At 38.7% G+C, this 19,474-nt stretch overlaps 1 protein-coding gene and 1 long non-coding RNA gene across 3 annotated transcripts in view; both read left to right on the plus strand.

Moving 5' to 3' along the window:
• Positions 1-19,474, plus strand: part of LOC149782570 (uncharacterized) — a 194,474-nt gene that overhangs the window by 71,685 nt on the left and 103,315 nt on the right. The window lies entirely within an intron of this gene.
• LOC149782571 (uncharacterized) lies at positions 2,752-7,278 on the plus strand. Its single transcript, XM_089934030.1, has one exon. The coding sequence runs from the start codon at positions 2,840-2,842 to the stop codon at positions 6,041-6,043; it is 3,204 nt and encodes a 1,067-aa protein (XP_089790156.1). The 5' UTR covers positions 2,752-2,839; the 3' UTR covers positions 6,044-7,278.

Raw genomic sequence — 19,474 nt, forward strand, 5'->3', positions numbered from 1 at the left:
AGTTGCCAAGGGAGAACGCAATAACAGTTTGTAGTTCACATTAAGTAATGTGGTAACTAACATACGCTTTTGCGCCTTAGTCTTGTTCAAGGTCAGTCACTCCTGCGACACACGTTTTGCTAATAAATCATGCATGCACTTTAATAGAAGTATTAACAGTAACGCTAGTAATAATATAATTGTTATCTTTGTTAAAACGATGTAATCATAACAATACATGGGACAAAGCATCATAACAGTTATTACTATGAAGCAGGTGCAGGAATATCGAGTGGTGGGAGGGGGAGGGGGACTGAATAAGTAGGCAAGAAATCTGTGGGATTGAACCCCTGGTTGGTGCATGTTAAGTGTTTCTATGTGTTTATTTTACTCATCTAACTGTAAAAGTAACTTAAAATAGCACAATTTCAGGTTGATTAAAACGGAGTTTAAAATATTTTTTTACCGGGGAGGGGGAGGACTAATGTCTTTAGATTTGTTGAACTAGAAACAACAATATTGTTTCAAATATTTTAGAATGTCAGTAAGAGAGATAACAAGAAAAAGAAATAATACCTAACTTTGAAGAAAAACAACAGCAACAACAACACTCAAGCAGAGGTTAAAGTATTATTGAAGGACTGGTAGATAGGAGGTGAAAGTTCGGCCTCTCTTGCAATTTAGACTTAATTCGATCGGGATTTTATAAAGATTTATTTAACACTCGGGGTTCAATTTTGTTACCTACTCTAGGCATGAACTAGTTATTGTGCTCACATGATATTTTAGAATAGATCACGTGGTGTTTGTTTAGAAAACAATTGATAAACGCTTGGGGAATTGGGGGGGGGGGGTAAAATTGACCCTAACAGAGCTAGGACAATGACAGAACCTCTGACCTAAGGTCAGCATAGATGTTGATGCGTTACAAGACAAAATTAAAATCGTATTTTACGCAGTAAGTTTCCTTTTTGCAAAATATTTATTTCCGTTCATTGGCACAAGTTTGTTATCGCTACTACTCTTTAGCGGCTTGAAGGACTGCCATGAAGCTTTACACACCAACCAACTCAAAGTCTTGTTGGACCTTTACGAATACGATGTTGCTCAGACGTCCAGTATGGCCACAACAACAGTCTTATGGTTATCGCTACTCCTTCTAAATGGATTGTCATATCAACACGGAATGGTCACATAAAGACTCCTGATGATGTGTGGTTAGTTCGAAATGAAAATGGGGTCTACATGACGTCCAGTATGGCCGCCACGGTACCCATTTTGAATTTTTTTTATCGCTATACCCCCTGAACAAAAGTCATATTTTAAACAGGAAAAAGAAAGTATAATATGCTGAATCGAAAGAATGTTCAACAAAACAATCTACATGAACGTTATTTTCATTCAGAAAAGTCTCTTTAAGTCACTGGAAGGAACATACTATGGATTAATGTACAACCGAAGAGGGAGATGACATACACGACGCTTGAAAAGAAATCTTTAAACAGAGGAAAACAGCAAAAATACAAATTTGATGAGGAAATGAGTTTTACGAAAGGAAAGGTTAGGCTATATTGGAAAATAAAAACACTTCCAATTCTTTTGTACTGAGATCAGACTTGGCGCTCGGTGTTGTTGCTGCGCAAGAAGCGTGGTTCCTTACTACGTCCTCTTTGCATAGATTGTGTCTGGAACATTTACATGGACAGAAGAAACTCTAATATGTATAAGCGGGAAAAGAAAGATAGGATTTACACAAAAATAACTCTTAATGGGAATGTCGTAAAAATGAACACAAGGAGGACCAAAACAGATTGTAAATTTATAAGCAGAATCTATGCAAATGAGGAAATTCATTTGTGAAAAAAGTTTGCTATATGGTTAAGTTTTTTATTTTAACATGTGTAATTCGATTTCTTTTTGGATACGCCATCAATCAATAATCAGAATTGCTTTGCAATCCAATCAAAGAAAGAGAGTAATAAAAAAGAATTTTATATTGCGTTTTAAGAATAACATTAAAATATATCTGTGTTTATCAATTTTAGAGGAATAGAACACACTATCAAATTTTGTACTAAAATCTGGAATCTAAATGGCTTCATGATGGGAATAACAATCAGTGATCGGCTTGTTTTTAGATTACAATGATAAAAGAAATTTGACTGTCGTAAATATCAGCTTTTCTGTCGCACAAAGTCATCGCAAATAAAATCAAAGTTTGCTCACCCACCATTATAATTAGTGAATGTGATGAAATCATTAGGTCTGTTGTCATCCAGACACATTAATAAAAGGTATTTATTTATGGAGTCAAGTTACACGTGTTACACACATCGGTCAATGAAAGCTATTCTGAATCAGCGCCCGATTCGAAAGGGGGAGGGGGGACGTGGAGTAGGAGGAGGATAAGCATGGAACAAAACGATTCGACAAAAGACATACCGCACTCCAGTTTATGCTTTTTTCGTGCCAAAATTTTTCATTTCATTCATTACAAATATATTAACTTTGTAATAGAAGTAGACTATTTATACATCTTTCTATCTCTTTATCTATGACTCCTTTTTCTGTCTGACATAACTAAATTTTCATTCAAAAAGTGGATATCTTTATTTCCTAATATTTATTTGCGTCGCGACGGTAAAAAAAATTACATTAGGGAACACTCGTTCTATCGTTTCAAGTCACACATTTATCGGATAGATATTATCCTTATCATGACAGAAAAGGCTTCATTTTGCCTATACACCGGTCCACTATCAGTGGCGGCGCTCCAAAGTCCTTAACATACGGCTAGAACTGGAGGAATCAAAATATTTCCTGAAGAGATAGTATATATTATCGAATCGGTGTGTTCCGAATGGATGTTAAAAAGGTAATCGTAGGTGTTGATGTTGGTGGCACTAACACAGATGCAGTTGTGATTCACCCGAAGCCAGGTAATGAACACGAACTTTTATCTAAGGTGAAGACGGTTACCACCCCGGACATAACAACTGGTGTTCAGATTGCTGTAACACGCTGTTTAAACGAGGCCCAGATAAAATATTTCAAGCTTGCTGTATTACAAGTCAATATTGGAACAACTCATTTCGTCAACGCAGTCGTTCAGCGAAAGAATCTGGCAAAAGTTTCCGTTATTCGATTATGCGGGACATCATCCATAAAACTTCCACCTTTTGGTGACTTTCCGGAGCATATTCTGTCTGTCATTCAAGGAAAGTGTTTCCTCGTGAATGGCGGTTACCAGTTCGATGGGAAAGAAATAAGCCCTGTTGATGAGAACGAGATAGTTTCTTGTCTGGAAGAACTGAAAAGTCTTGACATCAAGCATATTGTAGTATCAGGCATTTTCTCATCTGTCCGCTGCGACCAAGAGGAGAAGGTGAAGCACATAATCGATGCACATTATCCCGAGGCCAGCATTACTTTGAGCCACACTATTGGTCAGTTAGGTATTCTAGAAAGAGAGAATGCCGCCATTTTGAATGAGTGCATTAAACCATTATGCCAAATCACCATCGAAGGATTTCGATGTGCTATGAAGGAGCTTGGTTTGGAATGTCCTTTATTCCTCACTCAGAATGATGGCACGAGCATTAGCGAAGAGCAAGCCATGCAGTATCCATTGTACACCTTCGCTTCTGGTCCGACCAATAGTATGAGAGGTGCTGCGTTTCTGTCTGGGGTCAAGGACGCCATTGTTGTTGATATTGGTGGCACTACGTCTGATATAGGTGTCATAAAGTCTGGATTTCCGAGAGAAGCTTCATCCCAGGTTAGAATTACTGGAATTAGGACGAACATTAGAATGGCTGATGTCATTAGCATCGGACTTGGTGGCGGCTCGTACGTAGGCGTAAAAAAAGATGAGACCGGAAAGATTGTTGATGTGAGTGTTGGGCCACTTAGTTCTGGGTATAATTTACAAAACGAGGCCTATGTGTTTGCTGATAATGGTAATATAAGTACGAGAAAGATAACTGCCACAGACATCGCAGTGGCTGCTGGTCTTGCAAAACTAGGCAACGTGAAGAACACGTCTGCTATACCAGAGGATGTTGTGACACTCGGAATAGCAAAAATAAAAATCTTGCTTGAAACAGTCATTGACCAGATGCGGTTTTCTGGAGAGGAAATGCCTGTAATTTTTGTCGGAGGAGGGAGCATTCTTGTTGATATAAAAAACACAATAAATGGAGCATGCCAAATACTTACACCCGATCACTATGATGTTGCCAATGCCGTCGGGGCTGCCTTAAGCCAAGTATCAGGAACTGTTGACCATATTATTAATTTAGCTGAAAAGGTTGATGCCGACGAATTACAAAATGAAATAGTCTTGGCGAAGTTAGCTAGTGGGGCTTGTATCTCCGCGGAAGAAGAGCGATTTGTGGAAGAAAACGTTAGAAAAAGATATCTAGAGCAAGCGAGAAGCCAAGCTTTGGAAGAAAGTTTTCACAAGGCTAAAGAGTCAGCCATCTTGGCAGGAGCTAAACCTGAAACGGTAACTATAGCCGAGAAAAGTGACGTTGCACTGTCTTATCTACCAGGAAATGCAACAAGGATAAAAGTGAAAGTGGTTGGAGATCTTCAGGTTGATATCACTGATGAAGAACTTTCATTATACTGCGAGAAAGAAGTGAAGATCTATACTCCCTCAGAGAAGGTGAGCGAGGGACAGAAACAAACAGTCACCTCTTCAGGACAGTCTTTTGACTCAGAATCAGAGAGGTCTTCGCTGCTCAGCATTTACTCTGAGCCACACATTGATAGACTGACAGGAGAATGGATTCTCAGTGAGTGGGACATAGAGTGCATTATTATTGGAGCTGGAATCCTTGGATGTGGGGGAGGTGGAAGTCCCTATATCGGCCGAATCTTGGCTCTTCGTTGTCTACGGGAAGGAAAGAAAATTAGAGTGACAACTCCAGAAATACTATATGAAAAGGCGCACCCAGAAAAGGATGTATTCTTGATAAATGCTTTCATGGGAGCACCTCTCATATTCATCGAAAAACTACAGTCAGGAAATGAGACCATTGCCGCTATGGAGTGTATGATGGATCTCTTTCGAACGGGCGAATTCAATGAAGGTGTTCTTGGGAACACAGAAAACGTTGTAATAAAAGAGGAGGCCGGATTGACCTATATAGATGACTACAGGGTAAATTCCACAGAGAACCTCACATCAGAATTCAACAATAAAAGATTAGCTGCTGTGTTGAGTGCAGAGATTGGAGGCATGAACTCCATTGAGCCACTTTTGGTGTCTGCTGAGTTGAATTTACCCGTGGTGGATTGCGATGGGCTGGGACGAGCGTTTCCGGAACTACAGATGTTCTCTCCATTGATATATGGTATGCGTCCTTATCCATCTACCATGGCCGATGACGTTGGTCGGCGCGCTGTGGTTCTGAAGTGTGACGAGCCCAAGCGGTTGGAGAACCATTTTCGAAAACTGGTCGTGGAGATGGGATGTAGCGCTGCTGTCGTCGTGTCCTTTCTAAACAAGGAAGACCTAATGAACAAAACTGTAAAATATTCTCTGAGTCGCGCTTGGAGAATCGGATCAGCTGTGCTAGAAGCGCGAATGAGAAATGAATCGCCGGTGCACACCATTATCGAACAAGAAAAAGGAAAACTTTTGATCGTTGGCAAGATTAGTGATGTCCTCAGGGAAACTACCGGCGGCTTCAACCGAGGTTTTCTTAATATTGAAGGATTGGAGAACTATCAAGGAAAGTATGTGTCAATAGAGTTTCAGAATGAGTTTCTGGTAGCAAGAAACCTCACTGCCGGTGGACAGTTGTCGTCAGTTTTAGTGTGTGTCCCAGACTTGATCGTTATCGTCGACTCGGACAGTGGATATCCAATAGCCACGGAAGATATTCGATATGGTTTGCGCGTGACGGTGATTGCAATGGCAGCATCTCCAATGATGACCAGCGAACAGGCATTGAAGTTTGTCGGCCCCCAAGCATTTGGATTTCCTGAAGATGTGAAATATATCGCGGTCGCCGAATATGTTGAGCACCGACCTGTCGGCCCAACATCTTTGTGAATACCGATGGAGGCACTTATTCTTTTTTTTAATCTGATTTACACTTTGAGAAAAGATGTTCTCTTAAAATCTTGTTAGCAACGAGAGTATACACTTTTTATAATTAATTGCTAGTACGAATTCAAGTGAAATATCGGGTCTCGTTTATGTGGAGATTGGAATGTTTGGTGAAGTTTAAGGTTATATGTTCGTAAGATTTAGGAAAAGAGTATTCACAAGCAATCACCTTCCCTCTTGACATCAAAGTCAGGCTCTTTATTTCCACGTTTGATTTTAAATACTTTCGACTTGAATATTTTTTGTTTGGTAATAATGAAACAAAGCTTTGAAATATGTTTTTCCCCAATGTAACATCCTTTGTCCTTTTTCTAATGATTGACACTAATTTCCTAATCGAACAGGCTTTATAATTCTTATTGATTTATACTTAAATGTATGCATTCCAACCTTATCGTGACGAAGATTTTAAGTTTGCACAAACCCTGGGTGTGTTGATATGCTATGCTTCGTATCCATGACCTTGAGGACGTTATGGCCTATGGTCATTTAATTTCGATTAAAAAAATGAGTAGATATAATAAGACAGTGCTCCCTCTTTGCCTAAATATTGTTGTTGTTTTTGTTTCCTAAGACTTCTTTACTGGACAAGACAAAAGAAAACGAATCTTCCCTATATTGCACAATGTGTTCCACTTTTCAAGAAATAAATATCAATTTGTCAAACCAAAAAATGATCATGTCCCTTGTTCCCGAAGACCACGATGCTATCACTCTATTTCTCTGCATCTGACTGATTAGATCCCGAGTGACATTAACAACTTTCTTCCAGTATAGATTTTAAGTTTCGTTATATGTTAAGCCGATATTTAAATGTAAAAAAGACACTGAATTAGTTTATCGGATATTAAATTCATTTAAGAAGTTTATTTTATAGTTGGTGACATTTTTGTACCAATTTGTATACAGTTTAAAGCGTCATCTTAACCCATTAAAATTACGCGTGAAATTAATTATTTAAAGAATGTGAATGTATGCAGGACATTTTTCTTTTACATGGTTAATATGTTCTTGGGTTTGTCATTCATTATACGTTGCAATATCGTATTTTTATGTCTACCGTCAGTATTTTAAAAAGTGTACACGTTTTAGTACGTGAAAGGAATACGGGATGCAAAGAAACTTGTACTTTCTACTACCCCATAGTACCTTTTATGTTTAACTTGCAAAGATATTAAAAATGGTTATAAAATTAGTGAGTTAATATCGTTTATCTTGTTCTAACCTTATAATGCGATATATTTATCGGGCCACGAGTGGCCGAGTGGTCTAAAGCGCTCTCCGTTACAGATCACTGCCATCTCACCTCTGTCTGCGTGGGTTCAGGTTTCGGATTCAGCCAATGTGGGTATGTGAGAAAGCTTGCCAGTAACTTCTCGTGGGTCGGTGGTTCTTTCCAGGGTTTCCAGGGTTCTTCCTCTACCATTAATACTGGCCGCCATATATAGCCTATCGTGTGCTGAAAAATTGCGTTAAACCCTACAACAACAACTACAACAACAGCAGTATATGTATCATGTACTGGCCCTATAATGCAATATATTTATTTTATTCTAGCCCTTATAATGCAATTTATTTATCTTGTACTTGCTTTATAATGCAATAGATTTATCTTGTACTTGCCGTATAACCAGTGGCGTACTAAGGATAAATGGCACCGAGGCCATTGGTGTAAATGGCGCCCAAAGCAACGATAATGGCCCGAAGCACAAGAATGCGAGGCCCGAATGGTCGAAGCCGTGGAGGATCTTTGGCAGAGGACTAGTAACCCCTCCCACCATCATAGGGTGTGTTTGGGGAAGTGACGCGAGCTCCCCCGTACCGGCCCAGGGGTGGAGAAAGATCCGCCAACGATTTGCCTGTACTTTAATGCCATTTGGTGGCTTTTCCTGGCATCGGAATTTTGTCATTCACAGAAGACAATCAAGAATCATTTTATGCATGTCTGTTATTTCCACATTTGGACCATTAATTACACCTCAAACATATTGTTGTTAAGCATGTACAGAAACCTTAAATGTTAACAAAATCGATTTATTTATGGAGTTAAAAAACCCACAACATATACCCATCCCTTTCCATAAATCTAACTACTAGCACAGTGGCTCGTATCGTTGCTTACAACTGACCTTTCATACTTGTGCTATATAATAACTAAAAGGGAGGACACTTCTCTCCTTGCTCGTGCGACCTATTTAAGAATAAACGCTGATATTTCAAGCTACGCTATGCGTAGCTTAAAAAGTTGGTACCAATATTTAGCTGAGGTATTCGACTGTATATCCCTTCAAAAGTTTGACTAAAGAATGCCAAATCATTTTATGATGCTACCGTTCGACATGGCCATGATCGCGCCCGCTTAATATGCAAGAACAATACGCTGAAGAGAATACTACCTTCTAATTCACCAACTGAAAATAAGTTATAAAAAACACAGGACGTCATTTTCTTTTAACCAATGAGAGGACAGTATTCGATTCAGCTGGATCTGACTTGAATATTAAGCGATCGCGATCACGGCCATATCGAGCGGTAGCGTGGGAAAATGAATTGGCATTCCTAAAAGGCATATTAAGTCAAATAAGTCCGTGATAAAACCTGCTGGTTCCTCGGCTGGAACGTCAGACGCAAAGTCTTTAAATTTCACCGTGTAGGTATAAGTTGTCGTCCTAAATTTTCTCAAAGCTGCTGTCTGAGTCATTTTGGTGCTAAAATATTCTTCGTGGACGCACTTTGCTATGACGGTATGGTGGTGAAAGAGGTCATTAATATTTGTTCTTTCTATTTTTTTCATATGCGTAGAGTGATTCATTTTTCTTGTATTTTGTCCTTGCAATGAAGTTTCGTTCTTGGAAGTCGTCCCTATTTATACCAGGTGATATCAGCGTGTCAATAAGGTAAAGTATTGTAGTCTTGAAGTCCCACTGGTTGCATATAGTTTTCCATGACGATAGTAAATAAACAACTAAGATTTGGTACTGCATTGGTGATATGATCGTGAGGCACAGCATCGCACTCGAACCTTGTGTAGCTTGATACCTACTGTGTGAAAGGATTCATCTCTCTCGCTTGAAATTGGTAGTTACAATGAAGTTTCGGTATTGGAAGTTTTCCCCTTTATATGGTGGCCAATGTCGGCGTGTCCATACGGCAAAGTGAAGTGGTTGGGAAGCCGTACTCGCATCTGGTACACGATGTGATACACTTTTTCCAAGGGCCGACTGACAGTTTGGTGTGTGGGTAAACGTACAATCTTGTGCGGTTCGTAGGTGGTCACTTTAAAATCTTGATCCTCTCCTTCTGCACGCCAAAGTTCACCACTCGACTGGTGCGATGACTGAGAGTCAATCCTTTCACGTTACACTCGGTGTGCACTTCTTGTGGGTCCAGGTATTCGTAGCCGTAATTTTTAGGACCGCTACTAGTAAAACTTAGAACATTATCATCGGTGTGCTTGTCCGTCCAGGCTTCTAAAAGGTCTTCTTCGATGTCAGGGTGCCGGTGACCCATGCGATCGATGTAGATTCAACTGTCTGTGTCAAAATACAGCACACGATCTCCTAATTGTTTTAACGCTTCGTACAATTTTAAGCAAGCATGTGCTGTCACGTAAGCCGTAATGATGACATTTCTAAATTCGTCAGCTTGTACAAACTCTAGTTCTTCCTCGTAATTGACTAAGATCAAGTCCTCACGAAGGACGTCCACGTGTTTCATGTATTTGGTTTTGTCGTGAATCATCTGGAAGTAGCGGGAAGGTTCGTACAAATACTCCGTCTTGGGTAAACACGGTCGTTGTGTCATTTTACCTTACAAGCAATTTAGCACCACTTTGGCAAACGATCACGTTCCTTCGTTTTTCTCCACGTGGTCTTAAGCAATGCCTTCGTGCTCCCAGTATTTCTCATTGAATTTATTTTGGTCTTCGGGAGAGTGGCACCAGGAAGGATAGCCGCTAGCTTTTTGTTTCAGTTTCAAAAAGGCATCCACGTAGTCTGCTAAAATGCCTTTCTGTGTCTCGTTGCCCTTGTGGCACTGTTCTGTGTTGGGAAAGTTGCAAATTTTGTACACTTCTAACAGTTGGTATCCCGTGTCCAGAGCTTTGAATAATTCCACACTGACCCACGTTCACGTCAAGGCGCGTTCTTCCTGGGTGTGCAGACAAGGTTGGTCTTGGTTGGACGTTTTGGCACAAGTACGGCACAAGGGTAACATCAAAGGTGAGGTAAAACGGGATGGTGCAACTCTGTGGGAGGAAGACTTTACATTTAATCAATCCTTCCTATTGCCGAATGTTGTCCAGGTCGATGTGTTTCGTCAGCAACTGGGGATGCCCTGCGGAAAAGCGACAATATTTGAACACGTATGGATACAGCGAACATACTTCCATGTATTTGGTTTCTTATCCGTTCTCCTCGTCGGCGTGGTACAGCAAAAAGGTGGCATTCGTCCTTCTGCGAGTTCAGGATCCAACAAGTTGTAACGTTCCACGATACGTTTAAACTCGGGATCGGTTTTCAAATGGTGATCGTACTCGTGGTATCACATTTCCACCAGTTGGTATCCTTGCTGTTCTAACTTCAAGCGTCGCTGAAAAGTGGCATTGTACAAGTCTTCCATGCTACGTTGTAAAAACTGAGTTTTAGTGTCACGTTGAGGGTAGCAGAGGGGACATCCATGAAATAAGCAACCGTTAAACTCGTATACGATCTTGGGGTTTCTTAAGTCACAGCTATACACCGAATACCTTCCGATGGTCGTCGTCTCCTCCGTTACGGGCATGTTGGATCCATTTGTCTTCCTTGTCACACAAGTAATGTAGCCAGCGAAGAGCTTTGACCGAGTACTGACGTTTGACAAAGTTGGTCGTTTGAGTGCTGATGACATCGAGGGTGTTTTAGGGCATGAATCGTTGGCGGTACACTAAGGAACACGCTTTGGTAATTGTGCAGGCTTCTTTCAAAGGACCGATTCCTCCGTGTTCCATGAACAGTTCTCGCAATTTTCCACGGCAACGCCATGAAACTTCCACGACGGAACGACAATGCTTCAACATTTCTTCCTGAAACTCGAAGTGGTCCGAGGCATGAGTGTTGTACCAAGTGTAGAAAGCTTTTCGTTGTTCGGTGCGCAACTTGTCGGGGTCGTAGTAGTGAGCCTCAGGCAAATGTGGTAGAACGGCGTGTTGATTGGCTTCGGTATTGAAAAAGTGCAGGAAATACCTCTTGGACATTTCTCGATGGCATGGGATAAATACATTTTGTCTTGAGGGTTGCTAATTCGGACGAGGCTCATTTTAGTGCTGCGAAGGTCGTCCACCAATAACACCTTTTTGCGTCCGGTCCCATGGTGAATATAAACGTAGGTCATGAACAGTCGGTGATGTGAAACTTGTCGTTGAATTGTTGCACGTGTTGAATCTTGTCGATGACTTGGGAAGATATTAATCTAAACAGGGGACTTAAAATTGTAGTGATGAATGGAAAGTCTCAAGCGATCGTTTTCTTTTGCTTCACATTGTCGTTTCAGTGTGGTTGACAAAGAATCCCACTACTCGGTGATGAACCATTCTGCTTTCTCCAACGGTACTTTGGACTTGAAATCTTTAACCTTCACCGCGTACGTGTAAGCCGTCGTTCTAAATTTTCTAGAGGAGCGCTTTTCTGTTTCTCGAATGTGGTAGTACTTTTCAAGGTATACTGCTGGTAGACTGGTTTGGAATAGACTCTCTCGGTCTGGTCGCAGACGTGGAAGGTGTTGGTTCTGGTTCTGGTTCGTTCATGTCTTCGATTTGAGCGAACACTTCTTTTCTTGTGTGAGGCGATACATCACGTGGCTGCCTCTTACCTTCTTCTTTCTCACTGAAATCGTGCGATTGTTTTATCTCAATTGCTGATTCATAAATGATTTAACCAAGTTCGTTCTCTCTTTATGTATACCCCTCTCTACCTCTTGTTGTGATAATGACTTGATATATTTCACAAGGGCAAATGGAAGCCAAACAGATAGGAATCCCTGGCTGACTTATGCGAACGACAATGGTGCGTCTTAAACACCTCATGCATCTTGACGACCCTTCCATTCAAACCCTACCACAAAAGAAACAAGTTGCACATCCCCCCCCCCGACAGTTGAACTAGATACGGTACTGTGCCTTTCGGACATGTACGTACTCCAGAAAAAACGCTACTATGCAACGATGTCTCTTTTTCTTAGTCACTTCGGACCACGATGTCTGCCAACCCTGTTTTTCTTCATTTGATATTTAAAAAAAATTACTGAACCCATTTTTAAAAGAACTACCATTTTTCAACAGCAGCAATGGCGTCTCTTCCTGCGTTTACCACTGTTGCTGTGCATACAAAGGTAATCTTTACTCAGACCAAAGTATGAGACAGAGCAAGTCAGCTGTGAAATTTAGTGGATGTATCTAAACAACTGTCAAGCCCTTATGTTCCACTTCTGCTTGTGATAATAACTTGTGATACTTCACATTTTCCAAAACATTCTTTTCCACCAAATACTGGACCAAAATATTTTATTTCTTGCTTTGTTAAGGAAGTCTTTGCCTCAGAAATATCATTTTTTTCTGGCAAATTGAATCAATTCATCTTTTTTAAAACAGTCCAATTTCTTCTGGGTAGGATTTAAAAGAAAGATCTCCACGTTTGATGACATTGTATAAAAGCGTGTTGATTTCACTAAAGATTTCAAAATTGAAATAATACTTGGGATTTGTAACTTTTTTTTAAAAAACATGGGGAATTTAAATTTCAAAAACAAAGTTTTCTGAATTATTTTTCTTGCAACAATTGATAAATCCTAACGACGAAAATAAAGCGTAATACGAAAAAAATGAAAATACAAGGTCAACAACGTCAAACCGAAGCCTCTAACCGACCGAGAATTTCTTTTAATCGGTTGGCTCATTTTGTTACTTTGTCTTTGTCGCTTGTGTTTTCAAATTTGTATGAGTGTTCGTTTACCCACCCAGACATTCACTATGGGTCATCACCCTCCCTGCTGCTGTTTCTTAACCAAAACATTATCAAGACCTACACTATCTCGCGACTTAGGATCGCGTAAATTTATCGTCATAAATCCGTGTGGAGTTTGCTTGCGTACGTGAAAAGAAGTTTTTGAACTTAATCATACCCATATACCTGAACACCAAGTCTGATGAATATTTCGCAGACTGGATCGGCTCCATTAAATACAACTAACATATTACAGTTATCTCTGATCACTTTAGATATTTGTGTTTATCACTGAGTAACATAAATCACGTCTATGTTTTTGTGTCTGCCTGGAGAAAATATCCGAGCTGGATTTGATTGTTTGTCGAACTTCACATCATCGTATGCTACGAGATTACTAATAAATCCATCGAGGTCATCTACAGATGGGGCTTCATCAATATCGGTGATAAAATCAATAATATCATTGTCGTCCTCGTCCAATAATTTACTTTTTCATTAAAATCCTTAAGCACATCGTAGCATAATCGATCATCTACGGATGGTACCACTAAATATAACTTATACCACTTGAGTCTTTCATTATCAGATTCAGCAAAAATTGCGTCTTACAGACCCAGATGGACCCTTGATAATTGCTCTGATAGAATTAGGTAGTGCTGGATGATGTGTGACTGGCTCTTGCTTTCGTTTAGCTGAGAAATCAATGACATCCTTGTTGTACAAATATTAAAAATAATATGGATTTATATTGTGTTCTATGCAGAGCATCCATCCCTATCAGTGGATTAACAACAATGATAACAAAAAATAAAAAGCGCACACTTACAGACAAGTGCATGAAACGCGATACAAAAAATTTACAAATTTATCTCCCTTGACAATTCAAGGAAAACAGGGGGTGATATCGCTGCTTCGTTAGAAAAAGTACCAGGAACTCCATGGGCTAAATACAAAGGAGAAAAACATCTTCCTGGATATACTTATTGTAGTCCTGGAACCCGACATGATATCCGACTTGAAGAGCGAGATCAACCAAGACCTGGATAGTTTGCAATAAACGCTATTGATCAAGTATGTCGCGTTCATGATGTTGCGTATAAAAATAAGGATTTACAACAACGACATATTGCACATGTGAAGTTGATTCAATCGTTAAATTCCATTAAAAAATCTCTCAGAAAAACTTGCTAGCTACCTAGTAGAATCTGCGATGAAAGGTAAACTAGTATTATGGAATGGTAATTAATCAACTGATTATTATCATTTTGGAATCGATTTATTATAGCCCAAGATGTTATTGGAGGGGTAGAGCAGCGATTAGTAAACTTGCCGATGCAGCAAACGTCACATATTCTGTTGCTGAAAATTGGTTAGCACGACGGGCAATATGGCAAATTTATCCACCACCACCTAAAAGAATTCAGTGCGAACATTTTGATGTCAGCGCTCCCATTAAAGTTTATCAAGCAGATATTTTGTTTTTACCGTATGATACCATTAAAATTGGTAGACAGCAATTACGCACATACAAATACGCGTTAACTGTCGACGTTGCAAGTAGGTATAAAGAAGCAGAAACACTATCAGCTAAAGCAGCAGCTGAAGTTGCGTCTAATTTTTAACGAATTTATCAACGTGGTGGTCTACGATGGCCATATTTGCTACAGGTTGAATCTGGCAAGGAATTTCTTGGTACAGTATCATCTCTGATGTAAAAATATAACGTCAAAATCTGACGAGGACATACCGCCATTCATCGCGATCAGGCAATTGTTGAACGATTTAGGAAAAGAGATCTCGTGAATGGGTTGCTAGACTACCAAGTGTAATAGCTGCGTTAAATAATGAAATTACTAGTGCAATTTCTATGAAACCCATGAATGCAATTACGAAAAAAAAACATATACCAATACAACGACATTACTTCTTCTCAAAACAACAAGTACTAGGTAATGTGACTGTAAGATTTTTATATGAATCTGGTGAAATTGAAGGTGGTAAAAAAGAGCAACTTATCCTATTTGGAGTGTGACCACACATAACATTTCCAGTGTGGTAAGATCCATGGGTAGACCTGCAAAATACAGCCTAGATTCAACTGCTCCTTAGCGTGGATTTGTACGTGAACAATTACAAGTAATTCCTGAGGATACAAAATTACCACCGCATTCACTTTTGTGAACTGGCGCCTCGACGTCGATTACATTCAAGACAGGTCAGCATCACATTTTCGCGTGTGTGACCAAGATTACTATTAATTCTATCTACTGCAAACTGTCTTCGATTATTTATTATTATTTGAATATTGCCACAACATTACTGTGCTACAGCTCGGACAATGATTATTTGGTTGTAGTTTCAGCGTCATGATACATTCAGAATCGAGATCAAAGTCGCGTTTATATTTTTGTCACATTGTTTATAACCAGTTCATTTTTTTCTTACTATATCATCTCCATTTCTAACAGTTTGATTATTTTCTGTGCAGTTTATGATAGCCCTCCGCACAGAGGCGTAGCTATGATATTTTGCGCTCGGGGACGAACTATAAAATTGGCGCCCCAGCCCCCTCCCCGTTTAATCACATTTTTGAATATTACCCTTGTTTACTTATTATAATGTAACATTGTAAGCCTCATTTTGGCGCCCCTGTACCTTGGCGCCCGGGGACATATGTACCCCCCTTCCCGCCCCCCCCCCCCAGCTACGCCTCTGCCTCCGCAGCTGAGATATTCTTCGGACTCGAGACACTGCAAGATAAACTAAGTTTGACCATTCAGTACGATCATCAACACTCCAAATATATATTTGTGTCAGAAATAGTTAATCCTTATGACGAATGAATCGTTATAGCATATCACGGAGTCCACGGAATTTTGTCCATCGTTAACGCGCTCTCAACAACACTGACAGGAACTAAATCATTATCATTGAACACAATATTTTGATTAATACTGCAGCCTGGAATTTCAACGTCGATATTTTGCCGTCGCGTATCTGCTGGTCGATAACAGAATGGTACAGGTAGTTTTGAAAACTTTACTTTATGTAACAGAAATAATTGTTGTTGAAGTGTATCACGAACTATCTTTCTACAGGCAATTATCAAATCATCTGGTCTCCACATATTCCAAAAATCATTCATAGGAGTTTCTGAAATCATTTCAAGCATTATTTCGCACTGAATTTTATTTGGTTGTAGTCTAATTAATTTTTTAAGCTCTCTTAATTCTGAACCAAGTGCTCTTTGATGATCTGTTATTTTTTCATAATAATCGCGGAACATTTATAGCCACTTATCTCGGGATGATCCAACAAAAGGCGATGGTTGACCATGATCGCCACACATGATAACAACATTATTTTTTGTCAACAACCAATCAAGAAATGTTTTTGATGTCTCTAACGATACTTTAAATATTTCATCCCAGATCATCATGTTTGGAATATATTTTGTACCCATTTGTTCATGATTCCATGTACCTCCCATCCATCGAAAAAGCTGTGATAAGTTTGAGATCTAACTTATCGTTCGTTCATTTCTCTGGCGAGTCTATGTGTAGGGGTTAACACAATTATATCAAGTCCACGAAATAATTCGATCCCATGTTGTTTTACCAGAACAATCTGCTCCGCTTAGATAAACTGTTTTGTATCTGGTCACAGGATCATATACCGATGTTGCAGATGACAATTCTGACATCTCTTTATTTTTATAATATGTTTCTGTTATAATACGGGTTTTTATCATAATCTTCTCATCTCTTGCTATGACAAGGGATTACTCATAAGTTAAGAAATGTTTTTGTCCATGGTTAGAGAGAAAGAGAGAGAGAGAAGAAGGAGTTCAGGCTCTCTAATAAGGGTGCCATCAATAACCGTGTAGATACGGCTACATCTTGGGGAATGTGGTATGGAATCGCTGTAAGGAAAAGACAGCCGCTCTGACTCGAGGAACGAACTTTTTATTGATATACATAATGCTACATTCTAAAGACACATTTATAAAGTCTTCATATTTAGAATACACGAAATACATATAAACTTACACTTTCCCATCGAGCTTACCAACTTCATTTGTATAATTTCTGCCTTTCAGAATGTAATACAGATAGTTTGCAATAATCATTTTGAAGAAATGTATTTTACTAAATTTAAAATAGAATACTAATTTGGAATAGGTTACTAAACATTACTCAATATTACTTAAAGAATCTTTTATTTCCAAATTAAATCTAAACATGAAGTTGGTAGCGAATTCATCTTTTCCAATAATACGTACCACAAATACAATTAAACATTACATTATAATATAATATAAAATGTAAAGAACGCACAAAAATGTTGGAAAGTATGAATTTTACAGTTAAAGTTTCAAATATTAAAGAGTACCCATTCTTTAAAGAAAGTTGCGAACACAGACGATTCTTACATGTAAGGGAAAGACAGAGCTGTTCTGACTCGAGGAACGAACTAACCATTCGTAAGCCCGCTTCTCTATTTATACAGTTTTTGGTTTCTTTCAATCCAGTCAGAACAATCCCCTTGACCTTTCCCAGGAAAATCGCGTGAACCATACATTAATGATTTAATAATTTGCCTGTTCAGCAGCTTCCCCCAAATCTAAATTGCTGACATTTAGATACAAGCGAAATTTGTGTTTTGCTGACATTTTGGTGCAAGCGAAATGTATTTTATGCTGTTAATTACTGACATTTATATACGAGCGAAATGTATTTCATGGAGTTCTGCACCTGCTCATAAAGCGCGATCTTTATAAAATAACATACAGTTATATTACACAAATAGATAAAATTTATCTCAATATATTTTAGTGGAAAATTACTTTCAATACAATTTAATGAAAAGTTATTTTTAATACAATATAGGGAAAATTTCAATCTTAATACTTTTACTTAAAAGTTCTTTTTTAATATTTCCTTATATTCAACGTCGGCAGATTCATAAGTAAGAAGTATCTTTTCTTGTTTTAGTCTCCATTCGTCCCATGATGCATCGGCGCTAATTGTTCTAGCAATCTTGGTTTTTTTATAGATATAAAATGAATCTGTGGCGATTCTAACCGCGGTATCAGAAAATTTTTGTATCATCGATACCAATTTTAGAGAAACGTACGCGAGCATTGAAGATCTTGAATGACTAAACTGCGGTGACGTACTGTCAGTGTAACTCACATTTGTATCTAATTTAGTTTCGTCCTATAAGTTAAAATTACTTTGACTTATAAATGTGTTTCTCTCCGTTGTATCAGTAATTATAAAATCGAGTTCAGCATCATCTGTAATTAATCTTGTACAATGTCGTTTATGATCATATGATCCTCCTTGGGTAAATTTGCCAAATATTTTTCTGCCAAGATCTTTGCGATTTTATTCACAAAATCAGTTATATCAGGATTTTCATCATAGCATATTTCTTTTGTGGTGGTAACCAAACTTATTTATGTGGACAATATGACATAATTGCTTCGGTTAGAATCAACGATATCAATATTGTTACATCAAAATATATATCGTAATAAAAAAATTGGAGCCCAACCGCTTTCGCTAAAATGTTTCCCAAACCAAACAGCGACAATCGGATGAAGGTATTTCGGTGCGAATTCGAATGATTGAATACAAGCGAATCCAGTCAAGTCAAAATCTGGTAAAGGTCCTTTTATCGCAACTCTGGTGATCTCGTGTGTTGAATGTCCAAATCTCTTAAAGTATTTAGAATTCTTCCATTCCAAGAAAACTTCCAGGATAACATGCAACCATATCAACAGAGATAACATCCTTATAAACGTATCTGGTATTCAACAATTCTCTGTGTCCACCGCGTTGTATTTCTTCAAGAAATTCAAGCCGTGTTGGTTTCCATGAATTTTCATTTTGAGCGAAATGAGCAGCAACTGGTCGAACGGTAAAACAATTACTCAGTAAATGTTCAATATCGTCATGGATATACTTCAACGCAAGATTTTTCATTTCTTCGTGGAGAGGTTCTGTACGATAAATATCTCCATTAGGCCATACAAACTGATCTCAGTTTCCATCATCGGAACTTTGAAACAGCCACACGGATACAGGATCGCTTTTACTGATATTTATGATGAAATCGAACATATCACCGTTATAAAACTTAACAGTTCTATCTCTTGGAAATATTGTTATAGCAGAAATCCAAGCATGCGCTTTATGATCAACGATATTTATCGGAGTGCATTTCGATAAATATTTTGGTTGGTATAACACTTCTCCTGTTATTTTTTTAACCAAAGGTTTAGAATTTTTTCTGACTTAACATCATTTATTGTAGCTCCTTTATCATTGACTGATTCAGCCCATTTGTTTATTTCTTCACGTCTTAGATTTATTAGTTTATTTCCACG

This window comes from Sinohyriopsis cumingii, chromosome 15, assembly GCF_028554795.1.
Source record: "Sinohyriopsis cumingii isolate HCF-2022 chromosome 15, ASM2855479v2, whole genome shotgun sequence".
NCBI lineage: Eukaryota > Metazoa > Mollusca > Bivalvia > Unionida > Unionidae > Sinohyriopsis > Sinohyriopsis cumingii.

Bases quoted from the DNA above. Each gene is read 5' to 3' on its own strand.
- LOC149782571 (XM_089934030.1), top strand. From the start codon at position 2,840: ATGGATGTTAAAAAGGTAATCGTAGGTGTTGATGTTGGTGGCACTAAC.